This window comes from Acomys russatus, chromosome 25 (genome assembly GCF_903995435.1).
Source record: "Acomys russatus chromosome 25, mAcoRus1.1, whole genome shotgun sequence".
Taxonomy (NCBI): domain Eukaryota; kingdom Metazoa; phylum Chordata; class Mammalia; order Rodentia; family Muridae; genus Acomys; species Acomys russatus.
The window spans coordinates 40026015-40051214 of record NC_067161.1 but is presented as its reverse complement, the minus strand read 5'-3'; the positions used below and the strand labels follow the sequence as shown (position 1 = coordinate 40051214).

Sequence of the window (25200 nt, the reverse complement as noted above, 5' to 3'; positions counted from 1 at the left end):
CAGGTCCTCTCGGTAAGCTCTGAGTACACACAGGTCCAAGTGCGTGTCTGACACTTGGCCCTCGCCTCTTGCGGCTTTGGCCACCAGTCAGTCACATCATTCTTTTCAGTAGCCAGGTCTAGCTGGAATTATCAGAGACCCTGAAGTCCTCTGCGAGGGACATCACATCCCATTACTGCTAATACGACCTTCCCACTCTGACCTTGGCGCTCTAGAACGCTTAATGGCCTCAACCCCCGCATCCGCGGAATGGGCTGGAATTCGGCAGGAAAGCGCGCGTGCGCACGCGTCGACGGACACGGAAACCTACACACCACACCCTTGCGCATTCTAGTCCCGGGAGCCGGTGTGCTAGCCTGGGCCGCGATCCGGAAGCAGAGCGACTTCGGCTCCGCCCCGTGAGGGCTACTTGGTGCAGACGCGCAAGCGCTATCCACGTGGGGGCGGGGCCTCAGGAAGGCCCGCCCCTTTCCCCCAGCGTGCCCCGCGGCAGGCGCTGACGTGGCTGCCGTCAGCGCCGCCATCTTGTGGGAGCGAAACCAACGCCTGGCTGGGAGCAGCCGCCGCGGAGGTGAGGTGCGGGGCGCGCTAAGGCCAAAGCTGGGGAGGCCACGGGCTGGTCATCGTGGGCGTCGAGAGGCGGTAGGCTGCGACTGCTAAGGGCCGAGTCTCGCTGACTGGGCAGGAGTCTGTGCTCAGTGGGCCTGGCGGCAGGCCGGACAGAGAATCGGGGCACCCCCAAGTCCCGCGTCGCCCACGGCCGCTTGGCCCTCCCCCACTCCACGGCCCTTACGCCTGGCCGCCCGCCGCGGCCGCAGCCCGGAAGTCCAGCCAGGACGCCGGCTCTCCTCCAGGAAGCCAGGTTTCCTGCTGTTCCTCTCTGCGCCTCTCCTAGGCTCTACGGCCCGGAGCCCAGTGGTGGGGAGCAGGGCTTCAGGGGTACGGGGTCGGCCTTCTAGAAGGGCCAGCCGGCAGCTTCAGATACAGCACGGGCCTTGGGGCTGGGGAAACTGAGGCTCGGGTGGCCCTGAGACGGCGTCAAGGTCACTCGGATGGCGAGGTCTTCCTCCTCTGTGTCTCGAATCCGGTTCCTGTCGGACCGGAGGACCGGAGTTGTAGGAAGGAGAAGGGAAAGGGACAGGTGCCTAGGGCCCCTGGACTGTTGAGCCAGGTGTTGGGATTTAACAAGCGCATAGGCTTGGGTATCCCAGAGTGCCCACTCTGATCCCCAGTGAGCCGTGATTTGGGCTCCGCATTTCCCCGGTGAGATCTTAATTGGGGTCTGCACTCAAGAGCCTTTTGGCTTCCGGGGGAGGTTGACTGAGCCTTGTTTCACCTCTTGGCTGACTCCCTTGATGCTCTTTTGGGTGGGCTAAAAAGACCCTTCTGAATTGGGAAATCTGTAACCTGCCCATGGAACAACCTGCTCCCACCCCCCTATCCCCATCCCCACCCCCACCCCCGCCTCTGAGCAGTCTGCAGGTGCACAATTCTGTGATCAGGGTGGTCGTACCATGTCATAGTATGTAGCTAATTCTAGCTACATACAGTAAATGATAGGGAATCGGCTCACAACAAAATCTCCCCATCCAAACAGCGAGTGGCTGCTTTGCTAGAAAAGGGTCTCCTGCATTTGGTCCCAGAAGTCACTGGAGAGCCCAGTAGTTGATGCCACAACCCATGTTGGAGTAGTCCGTTGTAGTTCTTGTTTCACAACTAGTGGTCAGCAGTTTTTCCTGCAGACTGATTCTGGTGTTTTCTGCCGTGTCTGTGAGACAGAAGACTACTGAGATTCCGTGGTGCTTTGTGTGCTGGCCCCATGTCCCTTCTCTGTCATAACCAGTCTCTACAGTGTCTGGCGTGGGTGACTGCCTGTAATGTCCTTACCTTTGCTGCTTTCAGCAGTAGTCAGAAATAGTCTAGACTGTAAGGTTTGATGCACAGTAATACTACAAGGTTTCTCTGTTTCTCCAGAATTGAGGGTTGTGTGGTGTAGGGGCCAGTTGGAGATGTGTGAACTACACTGTTGGAGCTACATTGTCTCCTTGGCATAAAGGTTTGCTTATTGGAATGTCTGTCAATGCCCCTTAGGTTTGAAAATGAGTCTGAGTCACTGGACCACATTGTTCTCTTGCTTGTGAGGCAGATGTACAGTATTGCTACTTCAAAAAGTGCCAGGGGTAGAGTGCTTTTCTAGCCTGCATGAAGTCTTGGTTTGGATCTCCAGCGCTGCACACAACAAGGTTTAAGACAGTGTGAATAACAGCTGACTCATACTGAGTCTACTCATCCTGAAAGGAGAGTAACACTAACTAGTTCTGTGCCTCTCACACACAGTTCTGATTGTAAGTCCTGTAGCTGAGATGCCCACTATGCCTCCTGCACAATAATACCTTGTAGAGAGGATGTCCAGAATCTTTCCTCCATTGGGCTGTTGCCTCTGCCCAGGACCAGACAGACAGGATTTAAAATATACCTTTTTTTAAAGATGAAGATATATTAGACCAGCAGTTGCTCTGGTGACCCAATGTGAGGCAGCCTAACCAAGAGAAAAAACTTGTTGTGCAGGTTCATACAATAACTTGTTACAATAGTGTGAGAATTTTGGGTCAATGTTACTTTGAGATGCAGATTTTTACTTTTCCTCCCCAGAGACAGGTTTCTGTGTGTAGCTTTGGCTGTCTTGGAACTCCCTCTGGAGACTTGGCTGACCTCGAACTCAGAGATCTGCCTCCCAAGTGTTGGGATTAAAGATGTAAGCTACCATCTCCTGGCTCTGAATGCGCAGATTTAAAATTAATCACAAGGGCTGGAGAGATGGCTCAGTGGTTAAGAGCGCTGCCTGCTCTTCCAGAGGTCCTAAGTTCAATTCCCAGCAGCCACATGGTGCCTCACAACCATCTATAATGTGATCTGATGCCCTCTTCTTCAGATAAAGCACTCATATACAATAAATAAATAAATTTAAAAAATAAAATTAATCACAAGGGCTATGTCATTTGCACTGAGGAGCCCATCAGACCCCAGCCTGCTCTAGGTTGCTATGTCATTCATGGTCTGTCCCTGTTGGCTTTTGTGATTCCCTTTGACTTTTGATATTTATGAAACTGTTAAGAGATGTTGAGGAGAGAAACATAAAAATTCCTTTGAGTTGAGATCTGACATTAAGCAAGAGCATCTTTTTGTGTGTGTTCTGTATTTACTATTGAAAAATATTTCATAGTGCCTACTGAAAAGTTAAAGATAGCTTGGGGGTATATATTGGGAATCCTCATTAAACCCGGAGGTTTGTGTCCAATATTGAGTATGATGCAGACTATAAGTAAGAAAGCGTGTGAGGCTTGTCAATGCCTGAAAGGTAACAGCCTTCTCAGGTGGGTCAAGTGGCCAAATTAGCTGGAAACCTTGTTAGTGAAGGCATATCCAAGCACGTTATTTCCAGGAGGACTTTTTAGATATTCACACGAGTTCTGCCACCCTGTCCTGCTACAGATAGAAAAAAGTGGTGAGACTGATTAGGGCCCAACCTCCATAACATTCTTATCTGATCCTGTTTCCTGATTTTTAACTCGACAGTGGTAACAGGGCTTGGCAGCCTGTCAGCAGCCAGTACATTAAGAATAGTGGTACTCACAGTAGGCCCTGATAATAGGGAAAGTTTTAAGTGATAAGAGGGGAATTGACAGAAAATAGGAAGATGGGCCAATGTTTTATTGGTGCTTTTCATCAGGAAGGGTTTCACTGTGTAGTACAGGTTTATCCTAAACTTGAGATCCTCCTGCCTCAGCCTTTGGAGATTACATCCTGCTGGGATTACAGGTGTGTGCCCCCATGGTAGGCGGGCATATTTTACAGAGAGCAGTTGGCAGTGACTAAAGTCAGGTAGCCAAGACCTCCACATAATACTGAGGATCTGAGAATCGCTGCTGTATAGCATGAGTGAGTGGGACTTGGTCATCACTACTGCACATTTCAGGAGCCTAGAAGTGTGTGATAGAATTAGAAAGCTGTCTTTCTCGGAATCTATAAAGTACACCTGTTAAAGGGCAAACAAGTTCTTTCCAAAAGGCTCTTGTTTTTTGTCAGTATCAGTTGTCAAAATATTTTTGTAATACTGTATGCTTAAATTGGAAAGGTTGTGGCCTAGAGCCTCTGGGGGTCCTCTAATGAGCTTTGTTGTTGTTGTTTGTTTGTTTGTTTTTTAATTTTTGTTGGTATGGTTTAGGTGCAAGCCACAGGCCAAGAAAAGGTTTCTAGATTTAGTGAGACTCATTGCTGAAGAATGAGAATGAAGGCAGATCTAACTGGCCTGAAGTGCTAGTATTCCTCTGAAGCTTGCTGTTCTTCTATAGATAAGAATGCACTTCTGGGCGTGGTGGTGCACACCTTTAATCCCAGCACTTGGGAGGCAGAGGCAGGCAGATTGCTGTGAGTTCGAGGCCAGCCTGGTCTACAAAGTGAGTCCAGGACAGCCAAGATAACACAGTGAAATCCTGTCTCAACAAAACAAAGAATTCATTTCTTACTCGTTTGAATCCAACAGCTTATATCGAAAATACTCAATCTCCCACTGAGTTTGGTGGTAAAATTTTGCTTGGCATTGTTTTCAGCTTTTAAAATTCCTCTTCTGTCAAAATCATATCAGACTTTGGACGTAACTGAGGTGATTGACTGAAAAGTGCTTAGAGCTGGCTGTTCTCAGGGTAGATTGAGGAATACCTGCTTCCTTTATGCCATAGCTTCACCTTCAGTTCTCAGATCTGTGCAGCCCTGAGTCTCCAGGTGTTACAGATGTAGGAATGTTCACACAGAGCACACTTTTGCATAGTTTAAAACAGGGCAATATTGCTTATTGGCTCTGTAGGTTTTTCCTGACAGCCATTGAGATTAGCCTCTCTGCAGGTGTGTGCTGCTTTTTTTTAATCCCAGAAGCCTTGATAGACCTTTTTAATTTTTGAAAAAAACATTGCTTTCTCCTGATAAGGAGTCATCTGTAAGGGGCCTAGTGGAAGAAGATGAAGGTGGACAGCCTTACTTAGCATTGGGCACAAAGCTACTTGTCAATACATGCTATTGGAGCGTTCATTTTAACCATCCTACAGATGATGTGGGCAGGCACTGAGGCCCATCCAAGGAGGCAGAAATGTTACCTGACATTTTTGCAGATATATCATAGAAAAAGATTGGCAAGTTTAAGGGAGGAACCAGAGGCTTCTTAGAAGCCTAGGACAAATACCAGCTCTTGGGAGGCAGAGGCAGGCCGATCACTGTGAGGTCAAGGCCAGCTTAGGGTACAAACTGAGTCCAGAACAGCCAAGGCTACACAGAGAAACCCTGTATTGAGAAAGAAAGAAAGGAAGGGGGAAAAAAAGAAAGAAAGAAGCCCAGGACAATTAACACAAGGGCTTGAGATTGGAAATCTTTCAGGAGAAGTGTGGGAGGGTAGGAATAAAGAGAGGGTAGCTCTAGTCCCTGGAACAGCTTTGCAGTCCTCAGAAAGGGTATTTTGAAATCTGTGGGAACCCTGCTGGCTCTGTCAGGTAGGTAGGCAATATGTCTGGCACTTAGCCACTTGTGTGGTTTTCATGTAGATGGAAAATCCCTCTGTGATAGCCTAAGCTTGATCACAGAAAGATAAAGTTTTTCTTTGGCATAATGTTAACAGATTTTCCAAGTCTTCCAGGAACCCAGCTTTAACTACCTTGTAAGTCAAGGATAGTGCATTTTGTTCTCTTCAGCACCTTACAAAAAGTTGTCCTCTGTTTCCAGGGGAAAAGTTACTTCTTTGAGGTGGCAGGATTGCTGTGGTTGGCATTTAATGCCTCAGTAGACACCTCCCTTTGTCATCTGAGTGGCTGGGCCTATCATAAAGGCAGTTTCAATAGAAGTTACTTCCCTTTGTGTCCCTGTGCTATCATTTTTGGGGTAGACGCATGAGGATTTTCAGTCCTGTGCAAATGTCAGATTGTCTGTTGGCTTCTTTTCCAGGTGGCCGACTTAGTGGGCTAAAGGGTGTGGTGGGCACCAGGCAATTCTGGTAGCTCCTATACGCGAGGGTCCTAACATCACAGGTACTACTTTGTATATGATTAATTCAGTTTTTGGAGTGTAGTTGGGGGTGGTGGCAGCAAGTCTCCATGGTTTGAGTCTAAAGAAGTGGGTGGAAATTTGGGAAGGAGGGAGATTTTGGTGGAAAAGCTAGGTATGGACCCATGGAGAAGTCTTACCCAGAGAACAGGGGCAGTGCTAGAGAGTGCTCTGGGTGATGGGCACATGAGAAGAGGCTTCTGAAAACTCAGGGCTTTTAGAGAGTTTTAAAGGAAGCCTTTCTGATACCAGGATGATGGGTAAGTAGGGGTGTGTGTTGTGTGGCCTGTGGTGCCTGGCTCAGCGAAGACAGTGGACTTGGGGGTTCAGTCTTTGTCCTTCTGTGTGTTTGCCTGGCTCCAGCAGGGTGGGGCAAGACTGCACCAAAGCTAGTGACAACTCAGTCTTCCTGTACACTTTACTCTTCTGTTTCCTCCTGAAGAACAAGTTTTCAAAAGAATGGGGCAGGGCACTCCCTGCCCTCAGAATGGAAGTTCCGGAAAGTAGAAATAAGATTTTTATTTTTTTTGAAATAAAAATATGTTATTAGTATTTTTTATTTTTTAAATTGTGTGTGTCTCTATGTGGATATGAAAGTGGTGCAGATGTTCAAGGAGACAGCCTATGGGATTGTTCTGGAACTGTATTACAGTTGTAAGCAGCCTGATATAAGTTCTGGGAATTGAACTCTGGCTCTCGTCAATAACAGTACTTAACAGCGGAACCATCTCTAGCCCCTTGTTTTGTTGTCATGAGACAGTCTCAAACTATAGCCCAGGCTGGCCCTGAACTCAGGACAGTTATTCTGCCTCATTCTTTGGAGTGCTAGAACTCTTGACAGATCTGAGCCATCATGATAGCAGAAGTCTAAGCACCCGAGTGGCTATCTGCCTCTTGTCTAAAGTATGGCTGAGCACAGCGTTAAAGTTGAGTTTCAGTAGAAGAGTACACTGCTTACTATCACTGGTTTGAGGAAGAGCTTATTTTATGAAAGCACCATGAACTAACAGTTGTTGGTTGTTCTAGTTCCCTTTTTCTTCACTGTGAAAAGGGCTTCTGGGAAGCCAGATCCAGGTTCCTTGGCTCCCTCCTTCCCTCCCCATCACCTCCTTTCTCCCTCCCTCTCCCTCTCCCACCCCCTCCCTCCTCGTGTGTGTGTGTGTGTGTGTGTGTGTGTGTGTGTGTGTGTTTATGTTTATTCCATAGTGTCCTAGGGGGGAAGCTCAAAAAGAGATAAGATGGCAAGCTGGGCGTGGTGGTGCTTGCCTTTGATCCCACCACTGGGAAGGCAGAGGTAGGAGGATCACTGTGAGTTCCAGGCTACACAGAGAAACCCTGTCTCAAAAAACAAACAAAAAATAATAGATAAGCTATATTACTTTGGTTTGCCTTGCAACAGAAATTAATGCTCTTCCAGGCTCTTCTGCCCCTCCTGAGCCCAGGGATGGTGGTGTTTAATGTGGGTGTAACTTGGGTTGGGTTTGTGCTTACTCTGCTCTCTGTAAAGAACAGTGGAGCAGGGTGCCATGGGGAAGCCACAGCCACCCTGAGGTTCAGCCTCATTACTTCAGCAGGAGCCTCAGTGGTTAGAGGGCATGCATGTAAGTAAGCATGTATGTAGATCTGAAGGTGGGAGATTGGGGTATGATCTTGGGTCATTTCCCCTCAGTTCCATTCTGTGACCAAAATAAGTTGCACGCACCTGTCTATAGCCAGCTGGTATTGTCTTCTATCCAAATGCATGCTCTATCCACATGCTCAAGAAAGATGGAGTGAGGAGTAAAGGTCTCGGGGATACAGCCAATCAGGCCTTACAAAGAGGCAAGATAGAGTCTTCCTTAGAAGCGCCAGGCTGATGCTAGATTGGCAGTCTTGCTGTCATGTTGAGTAGGCAAGGTATGAAGGCTGCTACTCAGAACCGTGGCTACAGAGTCACTAGAGAGTGCTGCGCTGAGCCTTGTGCCCTGACTGGGGGGGAGGGGGGGGCGTGTTGTCCTTCTACTGTGCGTTCCACCATTTTAGATGTGCTTCTGGTTGATGCGTGTTTGTGTTCTTGTTTTGCTTTACCTGTGGTTTTGGGGAACAAACCTAATGCTCTGCTACTGGTTCCAATCCCAGATCTATAGTTTTGGAGTTTTTCCAGCAAGATAAGTAGCTTTTTCTGTATTTCCTGCCAAAATAGAAGTATGATAGCTATATTATGTGTTAGGGCAGTTGTTGTCAACTTACCTAATGCTTTGACCCTTTAATATCACTCACTCCTCATGTTGTGACAAGCAGCCATAAAATGATTTCATTGCTACTTCAAAACTAATTTTGGTACTGCCATGAATCTTAATGTAAATATTTGATATGTAGCATTTCTGATACACAACCCCCTAAAATGGTCGAGACCCACAGGCTGACAACCCCTGTGTTTGGATGTGGATTCTGTTGGTGCTGTGGGTATACAGTGCTTCAGGAAACTCCAAAAAATGTGTGCTTTATTCTAGAAGCCCTGACTCCAATTACAAGTCAGGATTCTGTTACTAAGAGGAAGACAAGACACAGAACAACAGGTATCTGCTACAAGAACATTTGCACAGACAATGTGGCAAGCGTTTTCCCCACTGAAGCCTTGAAAAGTCCCAAAAATTGGCCGGGCATGGTGGTGCATGCCTTTAATCCAGGCCTCAGAGGCAGAGCCTAACAAATAGCAGTGAGTTCCAGGACAGCCAAGGTGGCTACACAGAAACCAAAGCCCCAAAAATTGTGTTTTATGAATTCCTTATTGTAGTTCTAGTTACAGGTCATGTGACAGGCCAGTTGGTATTTGCTTAGAGCTGCTGATACAGAGTTAATGTGGCTGAATGTGTTTGGTGACTTCCCCCTCCTCCCCCACTTTTCTTGGTTTTTCAAGACGAGGTTTCTCTGTGTCACCTTGGCTGTCCTGGACTCACTTTGTAGACTAGGCTGGCCTTGAACTCAGCGATCCACCTGCCTCTGCCTCCCTGAGTGCTGGGATTGAAGGCGTGTACCATGCTTAGCTGGTGACATAAATTTCATGGTAGTTAATGTTAAAACATGGTAACCTTAAAAATAAAGGGAGAAACCATACAAGGCAGGATTCAGCATTCTACTTATGGTAATTCAAGAGCTGAGCTCAAGAGTTTTACTTGAGTGTAGGTATACACATTGATGGGGCGGGGGTTTACCTTAAGTTTGCAAAGAACAATCTGACTTCAGTTTCACTCATCACCCCACCTACACATCAGACCTGGCGGGTTTTCCCTGCCCTTAAGAAGCTTTGGGGAGGCAGTGTGCAGAGCAGGCATGTGTTCCAGCTCCTGTCCTGGAACATGCTGATTGAGTCATGGTTTTGCCCTTACAGGAGTGCCTAGTATCAGCACATTCAGTTTTCCTCTTAAACAACTTTTATGAAGTAATGACAAAATGTAGAGCAGTACTTGGATTGCATGAACATACCAGACCTAGAAGCCTGGAATGTTTATCTGAGGGGCATGTGAAGATCTGAGGCATTGGGGACAGACTCAATCCCTGTTGATGTACAAAAAGCAGTGTGTGCAGAGGTCAGCATGTGGCCACGTTGCACATTACTCTTAAAAAAAAAGTTAAGTTACAGACACCCTGTATTCAGGCTTTTTTGTATCTGATTGTGTCAGTGTTCTATATTGTGTTGAAGTTCTTTCAGAAAAGTTTCAAAAAGATTTGGCAATTTTCTTTATGTGATAGCTGAGATTATACACTTTGAACCCGGTTTCTCTGTGTAGCTCTGGCTCTCCTGGACTAGCGTTGTGGACCAGGCTAGCCTCGAACTCACAGTGCTCTGCCTGCCTCTGCCTCCCCAGTGCTGGGATTAAAGGCTTGCGCCACCATGCCTGGCAAGATTATACGTTATTAATATATGTGGTTGAAATTTGTTCATGAGGGGCTAGAGAGATGGCTCAGAGGTTGAGAGCACTGCCTGCTCTTCCAAAGGTCCTGAGTTCAATTCCCAGCAACCACATGGTGGCTCACAACCATCTATAATGAGGTCTGGTGCCGCCTTCTGGCCTGCAGATGTATATGCATAATAAATAAATCTTTAAAGAAAAAAAAGAAATTTGTTCATGAGGCAGGATCTCGTTATGTCGCTCTGGCTGTCCGGAACTTACTATATAAAGCAGGCTGGCCTTGAACTCACATAGATGCACCTGCTTCTGATTCCCAGGTACTGGGACTTAAGAGACATATGCCACCATGCCTGGCTAAATACATGTGATTTATTTTATACTGTAGTGACTGTGTCTTAAAGTAAAAGAGAGAAAATGAGTTTGCTCAGTCAGTAAAATGCTTGTTGCACAAGCATGAGAACCTCAACCCCCTTCACATTCTCATATTCATTCCCCTTTCCCTCTCCCTCCCTTACCTCCCCTACCCCCACCCCAGAACTGGGAAGGCAGAGGCAGGAGGATCCCTAGTACTTTCTGAGTAAGCCATTCCAGCTGAATTAGTGAGCTCCAAGTTCAGTGAAAGATCCTACCCCTCTCCCCCCACCCCACCCCCCAAAAAACCCAGTATGTATTGGTGTTTTTGTCTGTGTCATGTGCATGCAATGTCTGTAGAGGCCAGAAGAGGGCTCCACATCTCCTGGAACTGGAGTTAAGGACGGCTGTGAGCTGCCGTGTGGATGCTGGGAATGGAGCTGGTGTCCTGGAAGGGCAGCAAGTACTCTTAATCCACTGAGCCAGTGTCACTAAATTTCCATCCAGGTAGTAAGTGTGGGTCTTATTCAAGACAGAACATTTTGTTGAGTCTGCAGCCCAGAGCAGAAAATGTCTCTTCCTACTGGGATCCTTTCAGAATTGTAATCATGGAGAAAAATGACAAACCTGCACAGTCTGATTTAGAGAAGATTGTCTGTCTGGCTTGTGCTTGGGTGTTCTGAGGCTTGTGGAAGGATGGTGGGCCCTCCTGGCTGCTGGTCAGGTTCCTATTGTGATCTGCTGAACTAGTCTGGTTACATTCATTCATCACTGTGGAATAGGTGTGGACTCAGGCTCAGCTGTGTTTTCTCACCTTTACTCAAGAGGCCAGGAAGGTCCTGCTACTGACAGAGGGCAGTGTAGGGAATGTAGTTGTAAGAGGAGAGGCTGCTTCAACCATTGTCCTCTCCCCCAAAATGAACTTTCTTGACTTCATCCAACTTGATTGTGGGTCCTTTTGCCTGAGGCACTCCTGGTGGTTTGGGAGGCAGAATCAGCCAGCCTGAGGCTCTCTGGGAAGTCTGTTTTCACTGCCTGCTAATGAGAATGCAGAGGAACCTGAAAAGCAGGTTTGGTTTGTGTGTGGGGTTGTAGAGGTAAGGTGACAGCAATTTGGTTGGGCATCATACAGTCAGGGCCTGTGCTCAGACCTCTTGGTAGTGATTGGCCCATGTAGCCATTTGGCTTTTCTCTGTGGAGGCTGTCTTGGGTTTGGGTCTGTTCTAGAAACAGTAGATGGGGCCCCATAAGAACACTGAGAATGCCAATGCAGAAGTGCCTATTGTGCCTGCCTGTGTGAACAGCAGGGTGGATCTACATGCTTATATTCTTGAATATCTTTGTTTGTTTGTCTGGTTTTTTTTGTTGTTGTTGTTTGTTTTTGTTTTTTTGTTTGTTTGTTTTGAGACAGGGTCTGTGTAGCCTTGGCCTGGAACTCACAGCGATCCACCTGCCTCTGCCTCCGGAGTGCTGAGATTAAAGGTGTGCACCACCACGCCCGGCTGGGGTATTCTTGAATATCTTAAACCTGAAGCTCATCATTGAATTGTATGACTGCTCCCTTTGGTGATTCTTGTTGAAAAAGAAATAAAATGTTCACTGTGGTTCTCATGGCCCTTCATAGAAGGCGGGGTAGGCCTAGCACATGAAGCTGTGGGCCATGCCCGATGGCATGCAAGAAGCAGCACTGGATCACCAGTAGTCATGGACAGTGAGGCGGCTATGAAGTCAAATTTAGCCGATGTCCCTGCCACTAGACAGTTATTCAGAGTGAGTGTCTGCTCCTGTAGGGGCCTGAGGGGGGAACCTCTGTTCTCTGGATTTTTTTGTTTTGTTTTTTCTTGGAAGGGGATGCTTTTCTTTTTGCAACTGGGTCTCTTGTAGTTCAGACTGTCCTTGAGCCCTTTATTTATAGCCAAGTATTAATTATCTTGAACTTCGGCTTCAACCTTACATGTGCTGGGATCATAGATGAACATTTCCACATAAAATAGGAACTGTTGGTTTCTACACAGTACCTGAACATACAGAGCTGTCTTAGCTAGATGTGGTGGCTTAGGACTTAGGAGGCAGCGGTAGGCAGGTTACTCTAAGTCAGAGGCCAGCCTGGTCTACAAAGTAAAGGCTACACCGAAAAGGCTTGCCTCAGAAAACAAAACAAAACAAAAGCTCTATCTTATGCCCCCTTTGCCTCACCAATCCGGTTGGCACCCTGGTCACCACTGGTGGATCCCTTTTGTTTCTCCGTTGATACCTAGTTGTGATGTGTTGATTTGGAAGGAAAGTAGAATTTTTTTCATGGACAACTGAAGCCACCTGCTTCTGTTGGGTGTTCTTGTTTAATGTGAGTTGTGTGCTGCCTCCTTGGATTTTCTTCCTGTACTTATTTGCTTTCCCAGTTCCCCAGCACCGCCAGACCTCATGGTAGAGACAGCTGAATGGAGTGCTCCCTTCTCTGTGGCATCTAGTGACTCCCTTCCTAATTCATCTTAGGCTCCCTTTTGCCTGGTTTGGATCCTCATGGGATGCCTTCCCATGCTGAAGCTGTTCTTTGCTATCTGTAATTGGTAGGAATTAAAGGTTGAGAACCATAATCTCAGAATTTTTAAAGAGTGTTGCCTGAGAGTCTTCCTCCCACCAGCACTGCACTGTCATTGTCACACAGTGTTTTGGCAAAGGCTCTTAGAGCATGTGATCCTCCTGCCTAGTTCAGAGTCTCCTCTCTGTAGTTAGTCTTGTCAATCTGTCCTGTCCATCTGCCTTCTTTCCACTCTCTTCTCCTGTCTTGTCTTTTTTTTTTCTTTCTTTCTTTCAGGGTGGGGGGAGGTTGTTTTGTTTTGTTTGAGACAGGGTTTCTCTATGTAGCCTTTGGCTGTCCTGGACACACACACACACACACACACACACACACACACACACACACACACACACCTACCTCTCTCTCTCTCTCTTAAGCTTATTTTATTTTAAAATATATTTTATTAATTTATTCATATTACATCTCAATTATTATCCCATCCCTTATATCCTCCCATTCCTCCCTCCCTTCCATTTTCCCCTTACTCCCCTCCCCTATGACTGTGACTGAGGGGGACCCCCTCCCCCGTATATGGTCATCGGGTATCAAGTCTCTTCTTGGTAGCCAGCTATCCTTCCTCTGAGTGCCACCAGGTCTCCCCATCCAGGGGATGTGGTCAAATACAGGGCACCAGAGTTCGTGTGAAAGTCAGACCCCACTCTCCACTCAACTGTGAAGAATGTTCTGTCCATTGGCTAGATCTGGGTAGGGGGTTGAAGTTTGCTACATGTATTGTCCTTGGCTGGGCCCAGATCCACCCATCTTGACTCATTTTGTAGACTAGGCTGGCTTTGAACTCGCAGAGTTCTGCCTGCCTCTGCCTCCCAAGTACTGGAATTAAAGGCCACCATGCCTGGCACTTGTCTTCTCCACCCGCCCCCAATCTTTTTTTTTTTGGTCATTGGTTTTGCTTTTTAGTTTTTCTAAGGCAAGGTCTCACACTAGTTCAGGGTAGAGTCTGCCAGCCTCAGCCTCTCTAGTGCTGGGATTACAGGCATGACTCAACCTGTAGATTTCTTCCCTCTTTTTCTTTGACAGTCTCACTACGTATTCCAGATTAGCTTTATACTTTCTGTCATCCTCTTGTGTTTATATTTTTCTTACTCTTGCTTTCTCGGAGCCGCAGGGTTTCTCTGTGTTAGTCTTGGCTGTCCAGGACTTGCTTTGTATACCAGGCTGGCGTGGAACTCACAGCGATCCACCTGTCTCTGCCTCCCAAGTGCTGGGATTAAAGGCGAGCACCACTACGCCCGGCCATTTTGAACTTTTTTGTATCTCTCATTTTCCTTTGTTCCAATATCCTGTGGTGGACATCTGTATTGATACTACATGCAGGCTTTGGAGGGTTTTATTGTTATTTGTGACTTGGTCTTACTATGTCTCCAGATGAACTGGAAACTTACTTTGTAGACCAGGCTGGTAGGTAACTCATAGCTACCTACCTCTGACTCCTGGATGGTGGGATTAAAGGCATGGGCTACCATATCTCTCACTGTTTTTATTTTTGAGCTGGGGTCTCTTGTAGCTTTGATTGGCCTCACAATTGCTAAGTAGCTGAGGCAGAACTGCTCTTTCTACCTCTACCTCCCTAGTGCTGGGTTTACAAGCATGCATACCATACCCTGTCTATGTGGTGTTGGGGATTGAATTCAGGGCTTCATAAATGTTAGGCTGGCACTCTGCCACCTGAGCTCCTTCCCTACCCTGTGTTTTGTTTTGTGTGGTGGTGGCTTTTCATTATTTTTTAAAGATTTGTTTATTTATTAAATATACATGTACATCAGAGGAGGGCACCAGACCTCATTATAGATGGCTATGAAGCACCATGTGGTTGCTGGGAATTGAACTCAGGACTTCTGGAAGAGCAGACAGTGCTCTTAAACCACTGAGCTATCTCTCCAGCCCTTTTCTTTTAAGTAGTCTCTGTCTCCTGTTTTGGCTTGCTTACAATTAAAAAAAAAAAAATGTTGCTTTTGCTTGTCCAAATCTTTGTTAGAGGCTTTTAAAGAGAGGTGGAGCTTTTGAGCTCATATCTTCTGGGACATTCTGAGATGCTCCTAAATCTCCGTCTTGAAGGCACTAGCAGCTGGATCCTATCCATGATGAGTGTCTCAGGAACTCCAGTGTGTTCCCGTTGATTGGAATTTGGTGCCTTGGTCTCCATACTGTTCTACCCATCCCTGCATCCTTCTGGGAGCATCCTGAGGAGTGAAGTGGCGGTGCACTCCTTAGCATCCAGATGCAGAAGGAGGTGGATCTCTGGGTTTAGGGCCAGCCTGGTCTATACAAAGGGAGTCCAGGACAGCCAGGGGTACTCAGAGAAACCCTGTCTCCAAACAATAATGAAGTAGAAGACCCTGAGTGGTAAAAGTACCATTATTGCTCTCTTTGTCTTAGCTGATAAAAAGGTGAAGAGCAGGACGTGGATCCTCCATATCTCCCTCCCCTTTTCTCTCTACCCTAGTATTTTTATTCCCCTTAGGGCAGTAATTTTTAGGACTATAGAATGTTCATCTGATAAACACAATACTGTATAACTTTTTGATTACATTACCTAAAAACATTGTCTAGGGGGTACTAGATGGTGTGAAGGGGCACTGTGGTGGCCCTAACAGGGACATAGGGGCAGCATATCAGCTGGACAGGTAGGTCCAGCACTCGCGAGGCAGAGGCAGGTGGATTGATGTAAGTTTGAGGCTAGCCTGGCCTACAAAGTGAGTCCAGAACAGCTAAGGCTGTTAGACAGAGAAACCCTGTCTTGAAAAACACCTCCCCCCCCCCCAAAAAAAAAGGAGAAGAATGGGTAAGGGCCATCATGCGAAGGACTTTGAAAATAGGTTCACACTCACTTCACCGCATGAGATCATGGCATTCCTCTCCTGGAGGATACAGCTCAAGGCCACATCTTAGAGCCAGACATCTACCTGCCAGACCATGGTTTGGGATATCCACCTTATCTGTTGTTGCTAAGTTGCCCAGTTTGTGGTGTTGTGTTATGGCAGCACAAAGGGACTCTCTCTATATATATATAGTGACACCTTGTGTTTTTTGTTTTGTTTTTTTTCAAGACAGGGCTTCTCTGTGTTATGTTGGCTGTCCTGGACTCACTTTGTAGACCAGGCCGGCATCGCACCCAGAGCTACCCGCCTGCCTCTGCCTCCCAAGTGCTGGGATTAAAGGCGTGCACCACCACGCCTGGCATCGTTTTTTCTGTGGGAAAGCAGCTTTGTACAGACAACTCTTTCTGAAGGCTCCATGCCTTCTATTTGCCTATTAGGAGCTAACAATGAGCATTCAAAAAAGCAGCAAAATCCATGTGGATAAAAAACAAGTGAAGAATCAAAGTGGCCACCACATGGAGACCAAGGCACCAGAGCCTGGGAAGGCTAGCTGTCCTTTCTAGATGCCCTTAACATCTAATAGGCCTGGGAAATTGGTGCTGGCTAATTGCCTAGCGTTTTTGTTCTGCCTTACCAAGCATGTATATGTCCTTGTAGAAACACATCCTCACACGTGCCTATCCTCATAGATCGCAGCATCCTTATGTATAGATTTTTAAGGAAAGTGCTGCCAGCTGTTTACTGTTTGGGCTCCTAGAAATGGATAGAACACTGTTTTCCATGACCTGGCTGACAGTTTCTGCCTAGAGAGATGACACCACAGTTTTTGTGGGCTTGTCTTGCTGCCACCAGGGCGTGGTGGAGCATTTGGCTTATAGTATTGAGCCTAGAGTGTGACCATCTCTTGGGTTGCAATTTGTGGGTATTTTGAAGCAAGGATAGAGATGTAAGGTGGGTCTTTCTGATCTTGTGAAGAGCTCTGTTGGGCTTTAAGAGGCCTCCTGTGTCTCTTCAAAGCACTCTTTAGAGAATGAACATGCCAGCTCCTGAGTGAGTTGTACATGGCTGTAGTTAGATGTGCCTGCATCCTGATAGGTTGAATAGACTTGGGAGGTAAGGAGTTGTTTTGGCATCTGCCTTCCTAAACTGTTGTGTGGCCTTGGGGAGCCTAAGGAGTGGGCAGGGTGCTTTTTCTGCCGGCTGGGATCTAGGATTGAATTGTCTCCCCTCCTCCATGGGATTTCAGGAGGGATATGAGAAGGCTTGGTGCAGGGGACTCCTAGGTAGGTGTCTGACCTGCCACAGTGCCCACACTGACAGCACATAACAGGAGTGGTACCACTGTCTCCCCCAGGTCTTTGGCCAGTATCACATCCACCTGTCCACAAGCATGGGGAATATCTTTGCAAACCTCTTCAAGGGCCTTTTTGGCAAAAAAGAAATGCGCATTCTCATGGTGGGCCTGGATGCTGCAGGGAAGACAACAATTCTGTACAAACTGAAGCTGGGAGAAATTGTGACCACCATTCCCACCATTGGTGAGAAGCTGGGCCATGGCCAGGGTGGGGTTTGGGGTTGGGGTTTCAGAGTACAGAGGGCCCTCATCTGTAACTCTGCCCCCAGGTTTCAACGTGGAGACTGTTGAATACAAGAACATCAGCTTCACCGTGTGGGATGTGGGCGGCCAGGACAAGATCCGGCCACTGTGGCGCCACTACTTCCAGAACACCCAAGGTGAGGAGCCAGTCCTTGTCCTGTGGCTTCTTCCTTTGCCTCAGAGGGATGCACCTAGCTCACTGAACCTTGTCGTTTTGCTAGTTTGGGGCATGATGCCACACATGGCCAGTGGGAGGATTGGATCTACTAGCACCTGTGGGTTGATGAGGTGGGGAATGTTCAGTGTGTGCAGCAATGTGGCCATGTTTCAGGCTTGATCTTCGTAGTGGACAGCAATGACAGAGAGCGTGTGAATGAGGCCCGTGAAGAGCTCATGAGGATGCTAGCTGAAGATGAGCTCCGGGATGCTGTTCTCTTGGTGTTTGCCAACAAGCAGGTAGGAACCAGAAAGCTCCTTCCCTGAAGGAGAACCTGTGTCAGGGGAGAGAGAGAGTGGGTGAGAGGTTGCCCAGGGTGACTGGCTGCTTGCGGTATCTGCCACTGATTCCTCCTTTCCCTCAGGACCTCCCAAATGCCATGAATGCGGCTGAAATCACAGACAAGCTGGGGCTGCACTCTCTACGCCACAGGAACTGGTACATTCAGGCCACCTGTGCCACCAGCGGGGACGGGCTCTATGAAGGACTAGACTGGCTGTCCAATCAGCTCCGGAACCAGAAGTGAACCAGACCCCTCCCTCCCCCTCACTTCCTCTTCTCCGCCCTCCGCTTTCCTCTCATGTGGCAAACGTGCGACTCTGTGGTCCTGAGTGCCAGAAGCTGTCTCCATGGGTTGGTCACAGTGTGCATCGCACCGTGCTGTACATGTGCAGACGCAGCCTGCAGCCAGGTTTTTATTTAATGTAAATAGTTTCTGTTTCCACTGAGGCAGTTTCTGGTACTCCTATGCAATATTACTTAGCTTTTTTATTGTAAAAAGAGAATCAACTCACTGTCAGTACTGAGAAGGGATTTGGGTGTAGGGGCACCTGGCCTCCGGGAGCCATTGGGCTGTAGACTGGTGTTGGTATCCATTTGGTGGTTGGTTTTTAACCCAGACTCAGTGCATTTTTTTAAATAGTTAAAAATACAGTACAAGAACACTTGAACACACAGAACGGAGACTATGCCTAGTGTAGGTTTTGCAGTTACGGCCTGAATGCTAGTCCATCAGATCACCTGTTTCCCTGTGGGAACAGGAGAGAAGGTGATGACGAACAAACCACCATCCGCTGCATGGTCACAGTAGAGCCCCCGTGACTCGCCTGTCTTTGGGTCACCTGCATTCCATAGCATTGTGCTTGTACTTGTGCTCACATGGTCACCTAGGGGTAGGCTGGGAGCCATTGTGGGATGCAGGGCCCGGCTTGTACTTGGTGTGTGGCCGGGCCAGATGGCAGCCTGCACACCCAGCTTACTCTTGGGCCCACTTGGACGCGCTGGCAGGAGGCCTGGGTCTCACCAGCAGGAGCGCGTGCAAGCTGGGAGGGTCGGTCCACTACAGACCCACATCCTGGAGCACCCCCATCTCCATGTGTGAAGTAGCTTCCTCCCTCAGCCTGCAAGGGTCCGATTTGCCATCGAAAGACGACCTCTACTTTTTTCTTTTGTATTTTGATAAACACTGAAGAAGCTGGAGCTGTTAAATTTATCTTGGGGAAATCTCAGAACTGGTTTATTTGGTGTCGTGGAACCTCTTACTGCTTTCAATACACAATTAGTAATCAACTGTTTTGTATACTTGTTTTCAGTTTTCATTTCGACAAGCACTGTAATTATAGCTATTAGAATAAAGTCTCTTAACTATTTGATGGGCTTGTGTATCACTGTCAGTACTGCCAGGCTGCCTCCTGAGAGCCCTTCAAGTCCTGGTAGAAATTAGTGAGGCCTGGGTATCTTGGCTCCCCTTGTGTCTCAGAGCAACTGCTAGCCTTGGGGTGCTTTTTTTTTAATTTTTATGACAACCTAGGTATGCCTCCTGTCCCTTCAATAGGCAGACAGCCTTGGGGTACATATCACTGGGTAGGCGTGACCACTACATCCAAAGTCTACTATCCTTTTGAATGGGCCCCTGCCTAAAGACTGACCTTCACCCCCTTGAGGTGGTGTCTTAGATAACTCTCTCATGCTTAGGTGGCCACCTGCAGGGCACAGGTCATCAAAGAAGCAACAACTTGAGTCTTAGGAGTCTGCCAAAGAGCACACTCCCAACATAATAGCTTTTACAATCAGAACAACTTGCTGTTTGGAATCCAGCCTGATTTCTACTGTCTGCCCACAGGCCCTAAAGTTATCTGGCTACGTATGCATTCAGATCAACAAAAGTTGTGTTTGAACACCTTGGCCACCTGAATGGTTGTAAGGCAGCCTAAGGATGGGATTCTGGTCCCTAGACCCAGTGTGGGGGCGGGGTGGGGGCCCCTCCCCCAGCCTGCTGGATGGAGGCCTGGAGCTGGGGCCATAGGCTCCCAGCCTAACCTGCCCCTCATTAAGATGATACGCTCTACTTTTAAAATACATTTACTTAAGTACAAAGTGGGTTGATACAAAAAGTAGAAGTAATCAGATGTACACACACACTCCTGAACCTCAAGGGCTTGGACTGTGGCAGCAGAGACAGGAGTCTGGCCTTAGTCTCCTGGGCAATTATATCTTCCTTGGCATGGGGGCAAGGCAAGGGCACTACCCTCACAGAACCACTAGCCTCTGGTCACTCAGGACCCACTCCTGTACAACCTGGAGCAGTTGCCTCATAAGTTGCTTCCAAATGGCAAGATAGATCCCAAGGTCCAGCAAGCTTGGCTCAGGATCTTACCAGGGAACAGCCACCTGCCTTAGCCCAGATAGGGATGAGCTGCTTAGTTGGGCAAGTAGGGAAGGGCTGGAAGCCCTCTTTATAGAGCCCCTAGAGCTCAGTGGTGGGCAGGGTCTCAGCTCAGGGCAACCAGGACTCTGGTGTCCTCTGGTCTAGCCACATTCTCAGTCATCAGAGCCTCTGTCTTGTCGTCTGCGGGGTGGGCTCCTTCCATTGTCCTGGCTATGTTCCCGCTTCCTCTTAGAGCAGGGGGAGAAGTCAGAATGTCTCTGGCGTCTGGGCCTAGGAAGACAAGGACAACCAGACACTTGCAAGTATCCCATCGGGTCTGGTTAGCTTTGCCCCCTACTTCCTTAGTGCCCCAAGGTAGAGTTGGACTTCACCTACCGGGCAGGAGAGGGAGATGACGAGTAGCTGTCTGCCTCCCTCTTGTGTTCTTTGTCTTTCTTCTTCTTGTGTTTCTTGTGTTTCTTTTTCTTTTTCTTCTTTTCTTTCTTGCTTTTCTTATGGCTCTCTGCACTGCAAGAGGGAATACAAAGGGTCTAGGCCTGCAGGACTGGAAAATGCCAGCTGAAGTAGTAGGGTAGTCTCACCAGGGCAGGGCAAGGTAGGATAGGGCCTGCAGGGTTTATACCACAGAACTGAGCACTGATGATGTCTACGCATTGTGAATGTATAGTAGTAAATGAATTTAATACTAGGCTCCACATCCACAAGGCTGAATACTGGAATGTTGCCAACCTGAATGGGCCCTCTCTTTTTAAAAAATTCTTAGTTGTTTTGTTTTGGAGACATGTTCTCACTGCAGGCTTGCCAAGCTTCCGACTCACGCTTTTACTTAAGTACTAAGTTGAGTTGACAAAAGTAGAAGTAACCAGCTAAATACCAAGGCCTAGAACCAGCTAGTGGGAACTTTGAAAGTTCAGCCTGCCTTTGTCTACCAAGTGCTGGGATTAGAGTTGTGTGTACCACCCTAGCCTAACACTTTTTTTTTTTTTTAAAAGAGACAGGGCTTCTCTGTGTAGCCTTGGCTGTTCTCAACTCACTTTGTAGACCAGGCCTGGCCTCAAACTCACAGCGATCCACCTGCCTCTGCCTCCCAAGTGCTGCGATTAAAGGTGTGCCCCACCACCGCCCGGCTTTTGCCTCACACTTTTAACTGCTCCATCCCCCACCAAACTGGCCAGTATTATGGTCCTGAGTGGCACCTTCCTGTTGCACCCAGCACCCTGCTGGGTCACCTATGGCAGCTACCGAGAATCCTGAGCTTGTGGATAGGTAGGCACATCCAGCCTGGAGGTGGAGGCCCACCTACTTAAAGTAAGAGAGCTAAGGCTGTGCTTGGCCTTCAATAGAAAGACTTGGCACTCAACAGCCCTGTCTATGAGTAGAGACACCTAAAGGCCTGGACACCTAGTCTCTCCTGTGTGTACTCTCTTCATTACCCCCAAGCACACCTGGCACAGCTCACATATCATGCCTGTAAGAGACTCATCAGCGCACGGGTACACACACACACATACATGTACTTGTGCACTCAAGAAACACACATAGGTAGACTAGGAAGTCAGACTCAACTTACTCCAGTTCGACCTTGTCCTCAGCGCGAGGCTTCTTCTTGGTAGCAGATGGGGCAGTGCTTGGGCCTTCGTTGTCCACGCGGTGGTGCTGTATGAGAAGCGTAGCTGTGGTGAGGGACAGCCAGGGAGTCCCGCCCTCATGTCCTCAGACCCCCCAAGCTCTAGGATGCTGTGCATTGGGGCTGAAAGGGTTTACCGTGAACACTGACAGCCCAAGCTTGGCAGCCTCTTTATCTTCTCGGGATAGCGCCACACGGCCCGCGGAGCCACTGCAGGGGACAGAGCATTTGAGGACAGTTCTGGACCACCACCCAGTCCTGCCCCCCACTCCCCAACCTGCTGCACCTGGCGCTGCCCAGGCCTAGAAGCCGGTCCACGCCCTTCTCCTCGGGGTCGCCTCCTTCCCGTTTGCAGATCTCCACGAAGTCCTGCGGGAGCGGGGGAAGGCAGGAGGTTCTAGGCCGGCACAGACACACGCCCGCCCACCCGCTCTGCGGACCCAGAACCCGCACCTCAGACTCACCTCCTTGCTCAGGCCGGTGGGCTGCTTCCTCACGTTCTTGTAACCGCTGCGAGGGGCGGGAGAGCTCGTCAAGGGGCATGCGCCTCAGTCGCCTCCCACCCCCCCCCCCGCCGCCCCGCCCACATCCAGCCCCGCCGCAGGGCCACCCAGAGCCCGCCCCCGGTGCTGGCAGTCGCCCCGCAGCCCAGGCTCTTACAGTGCGGCCAGCAGCGCCTCACGCTCCGCCTCGCGCACGGCCGCCAGCTCTTCCTCACGGCTCGGGCCGGTACACGGCGCGCGGTCCTTCGCGTACCAGGTGAGGTCGCGGCCCTTTTGCCAGCGGCCTACTGGCGCCATCAGAGAGTTGCCCAGGTAGTTCTCCCTCTGCTTGTCAGTCTTTACATCCTCCCAATTGAACTGGTCCTGCCCGCCACGCACACCGCCGCGACTGGAGCCGAACATGGCGCCGGAGCCACAGCACAGCCTCCAGGACCCGCGGCCCTGAACGTCGGGCTCCCCACCACTTGGCCTCCGGACGCTTGCCGTGACGTCACTCGCGCGCGCCTGCGCCTCTCACAACGTGCCTGTACGCCTGCGCGCTGAGTTTCTAGTGCCGCCTCAGCCAAGGTCCCTCTGTCCAGAGGGCGTTCAGTGATTCACCCAACGGGCGCAACTTTCATCCCATTACGCAAACACTGGTGTTAGGATCCTGGGTGGACTGAAACGCCACCAAACCTTGGCGACACCTGGAGGGGCCAGGGTCGCGCCCCGCGGGGCATTTGCTTGGTGCCTTGCCTCCTGGAAAGGTGTGCTAACTCTAAAGGACTGGGGTCCCAGGTCACTGCTGAAACTAAGTTAATTAGTGGCAAAACTCCCCAGAACACAGAGGGGCCGGTAAAGTTGCTAAATAAACCTAGATCAGTTTTTCTGTGCACTGGGTGGCAGAGTGTGGCATGAAAGTAAAATAAAGACCACAAGCCAGGCGTGGTGGCGCACACCTTTAATTCCAGCACTCGGGAGGCAGAGGCTGGTGGATCATTGTTAGTTCGAGGCCAGCCTGCTCTACAAAGCGAGTCTAGGACAGGCAGGGCTACACAGAGAAACTCTGTGGAAAAAAACAAGATGGAAACCACAAACTCAAGCATCCCTAAACCAGAGCGATCTGTGTTCTAGGCATGTGAAGCTTTACTTACGAAGTACAAAGAACAGAGCTAATTGCGTTTTCTTCTGATGGGGCATGGCCAAGAAGAAAGTCAAGAGTAACTCAAAATTCATTAAAATGGGGTTAGTACTGTCATATGGTACTGAAAGATTCATTGGTTGTGAGCCGGGCGTGGTGGTGCACGCCTTTAATCCCAGCACTCGGGAGGCAGAGGCAGGTGGATCACTGAGAGTTCGAGGCTGACTGGTCTACAAAGCGAGTCCAGGATAGCCAAAGCCACACAGAGAAACCCTGTCTTGAAGAACAAAAAACCCAAAACCAAAATCATCATCATCATTGGTTGTAACTGGCAGCCAATGAACGAATGAGTTGATGTCTGAACTAAAGCTTAAATGATGAGTGCAGGTTTTCCACATTAGTGTCAGTCCTAGCTGCTTGTAATCGATTGTAACACCGAGATGGGAACATCCCATGTTGATATTTCTCAAGAAGGGAATTTGGAAAGTCAGCAAATGTGGGAAGGAACACAGGGGTGCCTGGGACCTTGCTCAGCTTTTACAGTCTAGGGTAAAGGATGTTCCTATACCTCTGATGTTTTTCGCCGAAGACAAGCATCATTTATATCCTTGACTATACTGGTCTGTGAAGCAGGCTTCTCTGCTGAACTGCAAGTGCATAACTCTTGTTATCAAAGTAGGGGGTAAAAAATAAACTTAGTAACGCAGATTGCAGTCAAGTGCTGGGTTACCTTAAACCCCCATGTTTTCCAGTTTTCCCAGCATTAATTAGGAGAGGCAACTTGGCCAACCTTTCTGGAGTATTTTGTTTTGCTTTTTTGTTTGTTTTGTTTTGTTTTGTTTTTGTAGACAGGGTCTCCTTCTGTAGTCCCAGCTGTCCTGGAACTAGTTCTGTAAGCCAGGCTGGTCTGGAATTCACAGAAACCAACTTGCCTCTGCCTCCCCAGTGCTGCGATTATTTCTTTAGGGACCTATCTTGTGAGCAGTTGGACCACTCCCTTATGAGAACGCCTCTGTTGACTTCTTTTAGGAAAACTACACATGAAGGTTCTAGAAAACAAAACATATACAATCTACAACTGTGAGAATGACCACTTACACAGTAACTCTGGGTAATGAGATGGCTCAGTAGGTATGGGCTCTTGACAGCAAGCCTGGGGGGGCCACGGTTGATCCCCAGGATCCACATGGTGGAAAGAACCAACTTCCACAATTTTTCCTCTGACCACAGATGTGCCCACCTGACTAGTTAATTAAAGTCCCCAGTCTGAGCTAGCACAGGTCTATAATCCCTGTAATCCCTTCAGGAGGCTGAAGCAGAAGACTGAGGTTCAAGGACTGCCTTAGTTTACAAAAAGATTTGAAAGCTACTCTGGGCAATTTAGTGAGGCATGTTTCAACATAAGGAACAGAAATGGAGGGTTTTTTGTTTTTTGTTTTTAAAGACAGGATTTTTCTGTGTGGCCTTGGCTGGCCAACTCAGAGATCCGCCTGCCTCTGCCTACCAAGTGCTGGAATTGCAGGTGTATGCCACCACAGCCAGCTGTGGAGCTATCTCCTAAAGATAGAGCACTTGCCTAACATGAATGAGGTCTTGGGTCCCATCCCTCGTTTGATAAATTACCCCACCTGGCACTCTCTGGCATCCCAAGTCGACCAAGACAGCCTTACTGTTTTTGGTCCATGTCTTTATTCTGAACACATGCTGAATACTTGCCAA

The 25200-nt window shown here is 48.5% G+C and overlaps 2 protein-coding genes across 3 annotated transcripts; one reads left to right on the top strand and one right to left on the bottom strand.

Moving 5' to 3' along the window:
- The first annotated feature begins 433 nt into the window (after positions 1–433).
- Positions 434–19215, top strand: Arf1 (ADP ribosylation factor 1). Of its 2 annotated transcripts, none has more exons than XM_051168442.1 (5): positions 434–571; positions 17104–17287; positions 17373–17483; positions 17678–17802; positions 17928–19215. In XM_051168442.1, the coding sequence occupies exons 2-5, from the start codon at positions 17140–17142 to the stop codon at positions 18087–18089; spliced, it is 546 nt and encodes a 181-aa protein (XP_051024399.1). In that variant the 5' UTR covers positions 434–571; positions 17104–17139; the 3' UTR covers positions 18090–19215. The 2 variants fall into 2 exon arrangements, with proteins under 2 accessions (XP_051024399.1, XP_051024400.1); XM_051168443.1 differs by lacking the exon at positions 434–571 and adding an exon at positions 701–862.
- A 1076-nt stretch (positions 19216–20291) lies between these two features.
- C25H1orf35 (chromosome 25 C1orf35 homolog) lies at positions 20292–22866 on the bottom strand. The gene is made up of 7 exons (XM_051167876.1): positions 22519–22866; positions 22323–22368; positions 22145–22227; positions 21996–22068; positions 21802–21887; positions 20607–20738; positions 20292–20501 (listed from the first exon to the last, which is right to left on the bottom strand). Exons 1-7 carry the CDS (start codon positions 22761–22763, stop codon positions 20384–20386), a joined length of 783 nt encoding a protein of 260 aa, XP_051023833.1. The 5' UTR covers positions 22764–22866; the 3' UTR covers positions 20292–20383.
- Positions 22867–25200: the final 2334 nt, after the last annotated feature.

Excerpts from the sequence above, each read along its gene's own strand:
- Arf1 (XM_051168442.1), top strand. The coding sequence starts at position 17,140 with ATGGGGAATATCTTTGCAAACCTCTTCAAGGGCCTTTTTGGCAAAAAA. Across the intron at positions 17,484-17,677 it reads CTACTTCCAGAACACCCAAG|GCTTGATCTTCGTAGTGGAC; the intron begins GTGAGGAGCCAG and ends GCCATGTTTCAG. Across the intron at positions 17,803-17,927 it reads TGGTGTTTGCCAACAAGCAG|GACCTCCCAAATGCCATGAA; the intron begins GTAGGAACCAGA and ends CCTTTCCCTCAG.
- C25H1orf35 (XM_051167876.1), bottom strand. The coding sequence starts at position 22,763 with ATGTTCGGCTCCAGTCGCGGCGGTGTGCGTGGCGGGCAGGACCAGTTC. Across the intron at positions 22,228-22,322 it reads CCACCGGCCTGAGCAAGGAG|GACTTCGTGGAGATCTGCAA; the intron begins GTGAGTCTGAGG and ends CCGCTCCCGCAG. Across the intron at positions 21,888-21,995 it reads TTGGGCTGTCAGTGTTCACG|CACCACCGCGTGGACAACGA; the intron begins GTAAACCCTTTC and ends CTTCTCATACAG.